General features: G+C 34.4%; 1 protein-coding gene across 4 annotated transcripts in view; it reads left to right on the top strand.

Moving 5' to 3' along the window:
- Positions 1-14,979, top strand: part of Pgant5 (polypeptide N-acetylgalactosaminyltransferase 5) — a 30,353-nt gene that overhangs the window by 1,820 nt on the left and 13,554 nt on the right. For all 4 annotated transcript variants that reach the window (XM_076124117.1, XM_076124115.1, XM_076124116.1 and 1 more), the window contains exons 4-7: positions 3,559-3,688; positions 9,545-9,711; positions 11,237-11,401; positions 14,303-14,456. In XM_076124117.1, the coding sequence (XP_075980232.1) occupies positions 3,559-3,688; positions 9,545-9,711; positions 11,237-11,401; positions 14,303-14,456 (616 nt within the window). The remainder of the gene's footprint in view (positions 1-3,558; positions 3,689-9,544; positions 9,712-11,236; positions 11,402-14,302; positions 14,457-14,979) is intronic.

The raw sequence follows: 14,979 nt of genomic DNA, 5'->3' as shown, positions 1-14,979 counted from the left end.
TATTTTACAATATAGTATGCAGAATGTAGGATATTATGATATGATTGTTGGTCTAATTTTGAAAACAATTATACCTACCTATACCTAGTAATTTTGCAAATAGATAGATTATAATAGGAATAACAATTTTCTGTTAAGCTCTATTTACACTTTTGTGTGATATAATCCCTGGCTGTTGAAATCTATTATCCATTTATTTTTATGATGTGGTTGGACATTTCAGTATTGTTGTATAAAATTATGAACAATTTGAAAGAGGATGATAGTCATTTTATTGACACAAAGTGTAATTTTCAAGTTTCACTTTTTGTTATGCCTCACTTTGAGTAGAAAGGGTATTATATGTGGATATTATGTTAGCACATTACATCTATTGACAATATGAAAGGGTTTAAAAGTGTCATATTGTTATTTGCCACAGCAGTATTACTATGAATCCAGATGAATAACTTTTTGTCTGGGTAAACCATTTTGTCATAGACTTAACAAGTATTTTGGTTAGGTAGAAATAAAATATTATAGTCATCCTACATCCATTTTAGTTTACATTCAATACTGTTGGGTTTCCATCAGGGCTCTCCATATTTTGTGATTTAATATACAAAAAATATAACAGTAACTGTTAAATCCTTAAAAATGATATTATTCTTAATATGCTAGCTAACTTAACTCTCTCATCCCAATAAAAATGTCGTCATAAAATATCTTAACTGTTAACTTGCCTTATGATGTAAATAATCTCATAAAATCACTCTAATATATACCTACCAAATATGCCTACATTTCGAGGTCAAGGTAGGCTGTTGAACTAGCACAAATTAACTTTGTATTTTTATACAGTTAGATATCATAGATTATCGAACATTTCCATAAAATTATTATAATATAGTCAGGGAAATACCTTTCAAGTTATTCAAAGGTTCATTAGATATTTTTATTATTGTATACTATAGACAATTGTTGTAACTTTTTTGCTCCAAAAATATTATGTATTTTAATAACTTTTTCGGAATCGTAAATTTAACGCGTCACTTAACCACGTTTGAAGACCGGATGTTGATTAAAACCTCTTGTTCCCAGTTGTGGTTAACCATACGATTGACTAGACGTGATAGACAACATAGATTATGTTTTCATTTATATTTAGTTTTTCCAGTGAATATTTTTTAAAACTGAATATATGGGAATTAATAAATCATAAACATATTGGCTGGTGTCCAGAGCACTTCCTTTCATCACCTTATCTAATAATCAGAACTATTTTTAGTTATATGACCCTGTAGAATTTTAAGCAGAACGAAAGTATAGGTTCTGTATGTACTCAATATACATTAGGTCAGGTAAATAAATAATATGCTGGATACGAAAATAAACCTTATGTATAGTTTCGTATGTGCCTTAACAAACAAAAAGGCGCGTGTGCGCACTGCGACACTTGTTATGCATGCAATGAAAAATATTCAGAACTTTTTTAATCGGCATAATTAACAAGTTCCGCTACTTGTATATACGACCTTTATTTATGCAATTGCCTTGAAAACTTAAATCAAATCGCGTAAAGCTTTATCCTTAGCAACTTTGCAATTTGCTCATATAAATTAATAACGAGTATTTTCGATATTCTTTTACGATAATCTTCCTACATCGTCTATACAAAATTATAACGTAACGTTCACTCTTAGAAAAAAAAAGCATGTGATATTTCGAATTGAACTCAACATATTTAGCAAGTTCTATGACGTGTCTACTTTCAATTTTAGAGCTTGAAACCTGTTTTGTTAGTAACGTTTTTCAGCTGTACGTAATTTTGAACACGAGTGCGGCTTTCTATTTACGAAGATCTGTCTGAATGATAAGGACTGCTATATAGAGACGAGAATAAATTTCTCATTGTGCAGTTGTTTTTACTCCTGTGGTGTCAAAGAACCCAGTAATCTTTTCTTGGCTTGGTTTCAATAGCACTCTTACACCTTATATTTTAAAAGGTTAAATAATTACGAAAACAAATTCGATGCCGTTAACTAGGTAGTTTCAGACCGGTTTTAAATAAATGGAGTGTTGCCGTTTTACTGGGTTAGTTAATAAATACTTAACAACGTCATTATTATGATATGCGTAACTTCACTTTAATTAATATAGTTTTGTTTGAGTAATCATTTAGCGTGTTTTGTATTTTACACATTATTAGCTGGTTTCCATAATCGATTATGGTGTCCGTCTCAAACCAAATTCGTCTCTATTAGTTTATTAAATACTTTCTTAGAACATTTCGTAAGAGACTTTAGCTCTCAAAAAAAGTTTCTTTCAGCAGGAACACATAATTTTAGGAACAGGCAGGAACCATAGATCTTAACTATACTCACATAATGGCTTAATTATCGAGTAAAAACGAGCTAAAAAGAACGATCTATTGCTAATAAATTAAATTACGGTAAATCATCAGGATGTGAATGTGAATCCGAAAACGTCATAAAATAGGCTTAAAATCGATTCTATGCTATGCTATCCTATGCTTTCTGCGAGCAAAACGATAATAAAAACACACAAAATCTCACATAGATTATGAATTGTAGCATGTGTATTTTTTGTAGACTGCGGTTATCCTATAAGTATTTATCGAGCTTATCCCAATTATCCTTAATATGAATAAAATGCTGTCACAAAGGGAAAACTATACCCAGCCGTGTGTAGATACGGGTTAATTATTACTGGCATGAATGAATACAAAAAGCACGATCTTAACTTACACGCATACAATAGCGTGGATGGTTTAAAAGAATGAAGTAATGATATAATTATGATTAGTCATAATTACTTAGGTATTATTTTTAGACACATTAGTAGGAGCAACGTTTGTATCCATTTATCCCTACTTCCCTACTAATTAATTATTAACCTGTCTGTTACGCTTTTGATTCTAAACCAATCAACCGACTTAAATGGAATTTGGTTCAGAGATAGAATTGACTGAAATACTACTTTTTATCGCGAAAAAAGGTTTTGAAAAGGGGATGAATGTATGTATGTTAATTCTGCCCTAAATCTAACCACGCAGCCTAAGTCGCGGGCAAAAGCTAGTAATGGTGTAATCAATGGTCTAGGCTACAAGTGCTAGAAAATTCGGGGCCACCCAAAGTGGTTCAACCAGTTTCGAACAACTAAAGTCCTAATAACTGGATCCCAATACGGTTTCAGATTGAACTTGTTTTACAACTAGTCACTAGACTTTCATGTTTTATTAGATTACAAGTGTTTCTTTACTTTCGTTTCCCTTTTAGTAACGCAACGTACATTTGTTTCAACGTAGGCTGTCGTTGTTGCACCGTACTGGGTATCGCTTGAGCAACTAGGATTTGGTCGATTAGGCTGAGGTAAACTCGAGTAGCTGTTACCTATGAAGATCTAGGTTTTCATATGTTATTGACGTCTTGTTATAACTGCTCGATAGTTTGAAAAGAAGATTGTAGCTTTAGCAAGCGAAGGGGAATTCAGCTATCTCACAAGCAATCGCTCATTACTTATTCTTTCAGTTTGTGTTAAATTATGATGATGTTTCAGGTAAGCCGGTGAACATTCCAATAGAGGAAGAAAAGTTGATGTTGGACAAGTTCCAAGAGAACCAGTTTAACTTACTGGCCAGCGACAGGATCTCAATAAACAGATCTCTCACAGACGTCCGTTTTGAAAAGTAAGTTTACTACATTTTTTTTTTCTGTATGTAATTATATGTTGGTTTTTGATAGTAATTGAACACTCAAATTATTCGAAAAATTAAAAATACACGCGACCAGTGGGACAGTACAGGCTAACAAAAAAGCAAAAAAAAATGTGACTAAAAAATCATACGCAAAACATGAAAGAATAGATTTAACCTTACACGACGACGTCTCACGGTCACTTATCCATATTTCTATAAAGTGCTATTTTAAAGCAGAAGCTTTTCCGTGAACTAAGTATATACTATCTTGTCCTTGACGACCTGCAGCCATCCACTTTCCTATTAGCAGTCCAGTTTTAGACATGAATTCCTGTAATTTATCTATATTTAATTTGCTCGGAAATAGACCATGTTACCAAGAAAATAACAGTTCCAATAATAACTCGGTGTTAAGTTGCGTTTAAAGGAAACGAAATGTCGACTTCTAGAGGAAGAAAATACTTTTCTACTGAAATGATGGTTATTCAACATTACACATTAGTGTAAGTGAGGAAGCCAGTTACCGAAGAAAAAAAGATATAGAATATTTATTGCCAGTTATATATTACTGGACATAATACATAATATTATGTTCATCCGTGTTCTATAACATATTATTATGCAGTTCGTATGCAAGCGTGTTATATTCTAACACTATTTAAAAAAAGCAATTAACTGTTAATCAAGTAATTTTTCACACACATCCTTCAGTAAGTCGAGCGTTTATCGCTATTGTTCAAATATAAAACCCATAGTATGTATAGATGTATGCGAATAATAGCTTAACATTAATGTTTACCGTCCGCTTAATACTGGTACGTGCTAATTTCATACAATATCCGAGTATAATAAATATTCATAGGAATGATTTATACGAGCATTGACCACGTTAAAACGTAATATTTTAATAATGTTTTACGTTAACGATATAAATTATAAAACTTGCAACTGTAGGAATATATTTTGATGTAAAATATTCGCGTTTTAAAGAAAATGCACTGAAATAGTTACTAAGAATTTAATGTACTGATCGTACAGATACCTATTATCTATACTTACGTGATAACAGAAGTATAAAATGTATTAACTTAATTTGTCTTTATGATTGAATGATTGAATTGCCGAACTGATATCGATAGACCATATTATTATCAAGCATAGAGATAACACAGACTTTAGTGGAAAATGTACGTAATAAGCTATTTTAAATCATGGACGGAAATAGATATTAAAAAGTTTTTTTTTATTCAAATGGCCAGTACTCAAATAGAGCCACTTGTAAAGTCAGTTGGATTAAAAACAGACTCGATGTATACGCTCTAGGTATCAGTATTTTATGATTAGTTTTTCCGTTATTGCGGTGAAGATTAGGCAAGCTAGTGTACCTACTAGATACACCGTAGTATTTACAGTTTCCGTTACATTTGCTCGTAAAGATAAGACCTCGTTATGTGTGAAAATATTTTGATGCGTTTGCAACTGAAAACAGATTTAAGTAATTTTAAATTAAAAATAAACTTTGATGCTTTGTTAGATGAGCAGAACTAAATATACTTACGCTACAAATTCAGCTTTTATTCCCTGACCGGAGCTATACTTTGACGTCTCTACACATGACTACTTAACAACATAGAATGCCCCTCTATTTACTAGAAACACACATACTTTAGACTCACGCAACTTTACATTAGAAGTTTAAACAGAACCTACACCTAAATTCTTGAATATTAGATAATACGGTTAAACGTATGTATACAACGTTATAAATGATGTTATGTTGATAACGCCGTGTTGGTAATAACTTTATGGCGAGACGGGGTATTTCCCTTGTTATTCACAAAAGCGTAATTTCTAAGGAAGCGGTTGTTGTCAACTATAACGATAAGAAATTACAATGCAAATGCTAGATAGTTATCGATTGGACTCTTCAGAGAAGAGCGCTGTAGTTAGTCAGCAAGAAGTGTTACATTTTAAGTGAAAATTCAATATTTGCATTGAATAAAAATTTAGTTTGCCACTCGAAATATAAATGTCAAACGTAAACTCATCTCGTCCAAATATCAAAACGTTATTTATTCAAATGTGAGAGGAGCTCGATATTACCATTGCTGTATCGAAAGCATGCGATCACGATACTGGTCGCTCTCGCCTACTCGTGACGTAATAAGTAAAGCGTCATACAGTATTTTATTACAAGTTAAACGCCATGTGTATTGTGAATAATGGATCTAAACGTCGCATGCTCGCCAAACGTAAAAGTTTTGCACGCACTGCGCGTACGTCGTCAATATACTCCATTATTCAATCGAAGTGGATGCCAAAACAGTTACAACATAGACCTCGAGAACCTTTCTAGGTATAGCCCTAACTTTGTAAAAGATCGATTGAAAGCCTGTATATAGACTACTGTAATCCGAGTAGAATTACCAAGTAAGCTGCGGGCTTGAATTATTTTTTTTTAAACTATGATTGTTCCACTGCAGGGCAAGGGTCTCCTCCCAATCGAGGGTGGGGTTAGGCCTTAAGTCCACCACGGGGACTGGGGACTTTGCGTGCCCTCAATAAATGTATCAAACAATATTTTAGGCATGCAAATCTTATGTTCTTAAAATAAAAAGGTCAATTCTTGAATGGATTTATCCAAATATCATTCAATGAGTCAGTGTTTAAAATTGGCATGCGTTTTTTCCCTTCTAATAAAACATTATGTTAATTCACGTGTACAATTTATCAATATTCGAACTATTTGATTGCACAATCTAATCTCAGTTAATTAATATTGTTTGTATTTGTGAGTTTATCGAGTATTATCTGTGGTTTTGTTGAACCGCCACTTAACATAAGAGCACTTAACTAAGAAATCCACTTATGTTTGGCAGATTTCTGTTAATATTTGATATCTGTCGTTGATTTGGATCAGAGCGATAATATTCGAGGATACATAGATAAAATGGTTTATCAAAATTTTTATACATCATACAAAATACAGCATGTATTAGGTACATAATAAGTTATGAGTTGGCCGATTTTTTGGGCTAAGGTTATCCGGTATCTGCTTAGTTTTTCCCAGTGTCATGCGTAAATACGCGTCTACGTTTATTCCAGCCCTTCCCCATACTTGTTTGATAACTGTCTAATGTAAGCTTCAGCCCACACTTTCAGTAACTGTAATAGTTACTAACATAGCACAAATAAGACAACAATAACAGAGACTTAATCAAGAAAGGTATACATTTACAGGGAATTCTCAACACCAAACGCCCTTTGACATTCCGAGAATGATCTTATTCACTTTGTATTCTCTTGTAAACTTCGATGACATAACTGTATAATATTTAAATTAATTTCCTCTTCAGTTCACGGGTAGAGCTCTTAGTAGTTCTCAAAAATTAACAGTATTTGATAGACTTTCCGCGAAAATAACAAGCCGCGCCGATACCAAGTAGTTAGAGGTGCGACTTTGTTATACCACACCATACAAACGTTTATCAGCACTACAAACGCTTACTTTCGTGAAAAATACCTGCCTATACTTACTACGGCAACATTGCCGGTGTTGATATAATATCTATTATACTCAATTTGTATTCAAAGTGATATTAGATCAGTCATAAATGTCTAGTAAATGCGCGAACGTGCACACAATCAGAAAATAAATAATTACGAAGTCGCTATACTCGTATCCTCGTATGCTATCAAGTCACTATAAATTTGCATGCGAATGCTATTAATAACATTTGAGTGATGATATACTGTCTTAATTTTACATCTTTTGTGAGGTAGAAAGCGCTACAAATGTTTGATACAGATATTAGTCACACACCACACCACACCGCACCGTTGTACAATTTATTTAACTACCGTGTTATTTAATCTACGTTTATAGCTCAATATCGACGTTATGTACAACGACGTGTAGCACATATTGTAATGCCTTACTTTCCTGGTAAACCTGTTTTGACGCCTTTAAAGTTATGATATTCGTCTCTAACTCACGAGATATGAGCAAACTCAGAAAATCAGCTGTTCTCATATGAATATCAATAACCCTTCTTGGGTGCTTAATGGATTAAATATTATAATGAGCTACGATTAGGGACATACTAAATGTCAAAGTGTGGAGAAATGTCACAAGTTAGCCAATATAGAGGTTAGCAACTTTGACGTAACTCATCAGACGATGCGTCGCCGTGTTGCTATTTGTAATCAATGGAGTTTGCTAATGCCGACCTTGGGAAGTGAGGGGCGATGATACACACGCGATGATTTAAAGATGTCTGAGGTATACACGGTGGCTCGCCAGACGGAAACTGATTATATTATGCATTTGTATACATGTACTCCCTTACTAATAAACACTGAGAAACTGTGTGTAGGCAAGTTAATATAAATTTAAATACTTTAAACAGGCCAGATGCGATTCGAAAACTCTAGAGATTTGTCTGAATGTAGAATAAAAAAGCTAGTTTGAATTGTAGTGATTGTACCATGTGATCATTGCAAATACGAATCCAATTGATAGGTGTTTGTCCCTCAATAACGGTACATCAACGCCTTCGAAGTTTGATGTCACCGAATATACGGCTAATAATATTTAATATACGTTTGAAGGAATTGATAACTTGTCATAGACTTACGACAAAAATAATCTATTTTCATGGGTTAAAATTACAGAAAAAGGTTTAGCACGAATTACATTTACGGATGCTACGTCATACTTCAGACTTTATGACCATCAAACGATTGAAGTTAGTCGTTAATTATAATTTACGAGTGTTTAATGATTTTTTTAATAGCACTTAGGTATAATGATTTCGAGCGATATTATTTTCGTTGTAAAACGAATATATTCGAACAACACTATTTGTTCGGAATGAAGAACGACTTGTAAGTTCCCGTACTTGTTCTTTACACATCTTTCTCAGAACACATAATAGCTTTGCGCTGCTTCGTGCTCAGCAAAAAGCTTCCCAGACTACGGGATTAAAAGATCTGGATGTTTCTCGAGTGATAAATGACTATATTTACGTGTAGTGTGTATAGGCTTTAGTATGGTTATAATTAAAACTTGTGGGAACATTCATTAACGCTCATTTTGCATGTCAAGGTTTGTCATGCGAATATAATCATATCAAGATTTCTTCACGATTAGTTCCATGGTAATATTTTCGAGTAATTGTTGAATTGCAGAATGCGTGACATAGCACCAAACGTTGTCACGTTTTATAGACTGACCACAGCGACCTATTGTCCCTCTCCGTTAAGTAACCGCTGCGATTCATCTAAAATATTTGAACCTTTTTTTCGACCATCAATACCACCATTTGCCAGACCGCATATTATTTTTATATAAATTGACAGATCCGCATACTTTTCATTCGTTTGTTGACTATGTATCTAAGGTTGCCCATCAGGCGAAAATTTCCTAGGATTACGTCGTCACGAATAGATTGAGTGTTATTATAGCCTTTTAGATTCTTTTAACACCTGACCTAGGGTTCAATTGCGAGTAGTGGCTCTACGAAACGGAAGAGACTGTTTTAACCATTATTGTCACCCCTCTGGTCAACCCGCTAGGATTGTGTAACTCCAGATTGCATAATATACTCTAGAATCCATACTAATATTATAAATGCGAAAGTAACTCCGTCTGTCTGTCTGTCTGTTACTCAATCACGCCTAAACTACTGAACCAATTTGCATGTAATTTGGTTTGGAGATATTTTGATACCCGAGAAAGGACATAGTCTACTTTTTACCCCGGGAAAATGACTCATGATAGGAAAATTAAGATGGTGGACGAAGTCGCGGGAAAAGCTAGTATTAAATAAAACTGTTTTTCACCAGGTGCAAAGACAAACCATATCCAAAACTATTGCCTACGACGAGTGTAGTGATAGTATTCCACAATGAAGCGTGGACGACTCTCATACGTACCATATGGAGTACGATCAACCGGTCGCCGCGGCCACTTCTCAAAGAAATCATACTTGTCGACGATGCCAGTGAAAAGGGTGAGTACCATACTTTTATCAAGATTCAACAGCTAGTGATCGTTTTGCTTTACCTAACTACTTCATATATGTGTATATCCGTTATTATTTTTTTTTCTTTAAAACAAAATAAAAAATATTTCATTTCTTTTCTAGCTATCTTATGTTTTTCATTATATATCACAATCAGATTGTTTGTGTTCACAGCCGATAAATCACTTCCAGTAATTACAGATTTATAATGCGTGATACAGATCTAATCTCTTTAATACATATTTTGTAAAGTTTATCTTTTTAACGTGAAAAAGAGATATTGCGGCGGAAGTTTATTTAATGAATTCTTACGCTAAACGAATAAAACCTAGATAAAAAATGCCTAAGTAACAGTAGTAATGGTTTATTCGAGCGCAAGATGGCTGGAGTACCACTGTTCCATGCACAATATCGAATATAAATTATGTAGATTACAATCATGAATGAATAAAACCCACGTTCGCCTTGACTGACCCTTAAACAGGCATAGTGTTGTGAATCTGATTGTTATAATGTATACATACAACTCATTTTGAACACAGGCACGAGACAGTACAAAATAACAAAAATATTTTACTAAATACCATTGTCCATTGAATCTTTATCTTATTATTTCTTCTCGGATTCAATATGTATCAAACTTTACCGAATGTAAAAGTATTCATAATATAATTGTTTTAATCAATGCTGTACCAATAACATTGAACGGCAACCGGTCTTCGATTGTGAAAGGAAAATCGTGTGGAAACTTATACGTTAGTAAAAATTCGCGGTAATAATACGTATAGATGCAGCGCTATGCATAGGATGAGCTATTCCTTCGGTACTAAAGATAGGCCAACAAAGAGACTGCTGAATACTAGATTTGATAAAATTTGCAGTTGCACCAAAATAGCAGGACGGACGGACAGGAGGAAATTGTAAGGAAAAATATACCATGTGGTTTTGTTACGTGCAAATGGACTTTAACCAAAGTGGTAACCACATTTTTCTCTCACTGTAATAGATTGACAGCGTGTGGTTGTAGTAGAGTCGTCTATACCGATAGAGAAATACCACAAAGCCTCAAACAGCTTATAGACGTGTCAGTCTCCACATGATCTTGGACGAAACCAAGGTCATATTGAATAATGTATTGTATACAGACCGGTCTACGTAGATGGGTCACTGCCTTTAGTTGTTACCTTACCTTGGGTAGGTCATTGAATAAGGTATACAAATCAATGAAGTACGAATTATACATTTATTTGGGTAATTTTGCCCCTTAAACCTTGACAGAAGGTGGCTACAGGTTTTGTAATACTCCGATAATTAATATACTATCAAAGTACATTATTCTACCACTCAGCACATTCATGTATCATGTAAAGTAAAAGATGCCAATAGCTAGCTCCCTTAAGGATTACGTTAACACTTTTCTGACTAAGATTTAGCGCGAGATGCAAGATATTTTGTCAAGCATATTGAAAAATCATAGCCGTTATTTATATTTCTTTTTTTTTTCGTCAACCAGAACACCTGGGGCACAAGCTCGAAGAGTACATCAAGACACTGCCAGTGCCGACACATTTGTTCCGCACCGAGAACAGATCCGGTCTCATCCGCGCTCGTCTACTTGGCGCCAAGCACGTCAAGGGTGACGTCATCACTTTCCTAGATGCTCACTGCGAATGCACAGGTAATGTAATGTTTAACACTTATTTGCAATACTTATTATCACTTGCACAACGGTAAAACTACTACGTGTAATATAATTTGACGTGATAAGAGTCACATATTATCTTTGTGTAGATATCTGCACTTGTGATTAGTTTTTCCGTTACATTTTAATTAAAAATGTATAGTAATTGCTCTACACCTAGTAGAACTCCCAAAGGATTGTATTCTGTACGATAAAATTGCATTTAGTTCTAACACTCACGTTAAAGTATATTTCTTACGAGTTTACACAGACACGGTTGTTTAAGAATTTTAGCGTGCAAATATAAACGGTAATGTTTACAGTTTGTTTTAAGAAAATATTGCAATATTTATTTTAGGCCGTATTAGGTACGTTTGTTACACAATGCAACACACTGCAGTTGTACTGCCTAGATGCCTTTTACTTAAGAAAAAAAAACAGGTTAACAGCCAAGTGCACATTAATTCACCCGTTTGCCTCTACTGGCTGGCTATTATACATTTTATGCAGAAATGTTAATAGCTGACACGCAATGCGTTTTTGTTATTCTAATTTCAGATTAGTCATTACTGTATTTGGAAATGCCCACTATTTGATGTTATCTAAATCATTACTCACGTAGGCATCTTATAATAGAATTATAGGGAACCTAAAAGGATCGGTTATTCAGTTTTCATTCAAACATAGTTTGCTTCACTGCGTAAATATTGATACAGACTCGTTGATGCGTTGCAGCGTGATTGACTAATGACTAACATTCATCTGAACTTTCTAATATACTAAGTATTGTTAAGAAGTAACAATAACATAATATTATGATTGCATTGTTTCTAGACATAAATACTTATGTTTTTTCCCTGTAAACATACACAACAATAGTTTCAGATGCACGATATTTCTATTCTCCACAGATATGAATGCAAATAACGTTATGCTCGATACACTATCGATTCAAAATTCATGCATGCATGACGCAACCCCGTTAGCGGCACACACACCATATTTAAATCTACGTCATAACTTCCTTCTAGATGAATCTAGAACGAAAACTGATCAAGCGTTTGAAATTTTATTTGTCTATCAATTTAGTTTTATTGTGCTTTTTAATATCTCTCACCTAGTTTATTGGCCATGTGCAAATGTTTGAATTCCGAATGAGCGTTTCTCACTGATCGATATTGGTTTGTCGGATAGCTATTTAGATGTTTTTCGGCCAGTCTCTAATTAGATTAGACATTGTTTCTCTAGTACATATTTGGCTTCTATATCGAGATACTTATTCTGTTATAAATTTAGGGCTTGGATTAAATTACATTGATTCATCAAACAGTAACTTGTTGAGTATTTAGTCGCCCACGCGCCGTACTCAAGTTTCTTGCTACTATATCTTAAGTAAAGTACCTATGTAAACGTCTTTGCTACTACATAATATACTTTGCGATAGACGATATAGGAAGTGATATAGCTCTAGATATTTTATTACTTTTCACTCTTACTTCTTGTACCTGAAGCCGAAATTGAAATTTCATCCACATTTCAATTATTCAAATTATTGATTCAGATAATTTCTAATTCATTTCTTACATTATGGTTTAATTCTTTTTAAAATAGTTTCAGAAATTGACACAGGTCATTTTTATCTATTGTGGAGGTTTTACTTACTGAATAAATAAGTACCGTAAATGCTACTTGATCTTATCTACATAAGTTTTACTTCCCGAGTTAACAAAAACATTCGCGTCTAGTAAGAAAGTACTAAAGACAATAAAACGTTACTAGTGTATACTATCAAAGCAATAAAATAGACACTACAATCTCGTATTCTAAACTAAGGGAATGTTTTTAACTCTTGTTTCACGCATTTAAATGTGCAGTGGATGTCATGTCAACAGCTCCTTTAGTCTATTTGCACCAACAGGAACTAGTTTAATTTTAACTGTGACTGTACTCCCACTGGAATAGAATTCTTAGTATCACCCCATTAGTGGATATGTCAAAGGGCTACTGGGATTCTTTGTTACAAATTACTGGTTTCTGCCCATGACTTCGTCCGCGTTAAAATATTTTTTCGCGATCAAACGTATCCTATGTATAAATACAGATTATAACTCGTCGGTATAGCAAATTGCATCAAAATCCGTAGCCCTACCATGAGTTGGCGTAGTTAAAAACTAGAGTAGTTAACGTGAGAACGCAACTACAACAGTGGGCTCAAATAGGGAAAGAATGAACGACAAAGCCAATCTACATTCACTGTTGTTTAATTTAACTACACGTAATTAAATATGGTGACCCATGGTAGCAATTTTGGTACCTTAACTATCCGCTAGAGGCGCTGTTCGAGTTTTACGAGAACTACAGTGTCTCCGGGAGACTATAGTTACCAACTCATGGTAGCGCTACCGTTCAGTAGTTTCGGCGAGATAGAGTAACAAACAGTTATCTAAACACCCTAACTATGGTATTATATCAATGCTTATATTGCTAAGATGACCGTACTTCAACGCGAGCACACTTTCCAAATTCTTTCGGTACTTTAATATTATTTGTGTAAATGTTAACTTTACACAACAGTGCATAGCATTTACTGTTTACAATGTCCATTCGATGCGAGCCATTTAGAAAAGGTTTACGAACAACTTGAACTAATCTGGCTTTGAGATCGAACGAAATATTTCATTTGTTAATACTTACTATTTAGATATTTATTTAAAAAAACCGGAATACCCCATTTTATGTATCTATTTATTAATCACGCCTTTTGTACCTGAAATTGTTGGCAGATGTGTATGAAATACAATCTTGTAATAGACTGAATTCGCAGCCCCTTAGAATACAGAGGCTATCAAAAATGTATGAATATGAGTACAATATTGCAAGTATGTTTTATATTTCTAGAGGGTTGGCTGGAGCCCCTGTTGGCGCGGATAGTGGAGGACCGGACGACGGTGGTGTGCCCCATCATTGACGTTATATCCGATACCACGTTTGAATACATACAAGCTTCGGATATGACGTGGGGTGGATTCAATTGGAAACTTAACTTTAGGTGGTGAGTACAATTTCTGATATTCCTTTTGGGCTAACTTTCTTTCTTGAGGTTGGGAACGTACGAATATTATACGATGTCCTATGGGACACCGCAGAGCGATACTGACGAGCATGGCAGATTTGACATACTGACGCACGCGACCAATTCAGCGTGGCTGGAATATAAGCCTTGTAGAGGGATAAGTTAGGGACCTAATCAATTTCATAATATTAGTAGTAGCAAATATTTTTATACAACCATAAACAATTTATTCGACTGGAGGTGAAATCTGTGATTTAGTTTGTGAGAAATTGTTCCCTGATGACACAAAAGAAAGGCTGCACGTGTTTTTGAAAACTGATCATCTCGCCATGTGTTTCGAACCCCGTCGTGTCCGATTTTTTCTTCCTCAGAGAGTGTGGGAGTGAGAGTAATCTGTATCTGTGATTTGTACTAAAGCTCTACATGACACACAGTTATTATATTATTTCTGGTGAAGGAGTCGCCTTGTATACAAGGAACCGCAGGCTCACCTCGAGTCAAA

This window comes from Anticarsia gemmatalis, chromosome 16, assembly GCF_050436995.1.
Source record: "Anticarsia gemmatalis isolate Benzon Research Colony breed Stoneville strain chromosome 16, ilAntGemm2 primary, whole genome shotgun sequence".
NCBI classification, from domain to species: Eukaryota; Metazoa; Arthropoda; class Insecta; order Lepidoptera; family Erebidae; genus Anticarsia; species Anticarsia gemmatalis.
The sequence above is the reverse complement of the archived record's forward strand: the minus strand, read 5'-3'. Positions and strand labels throughout refer to the sequence as shown.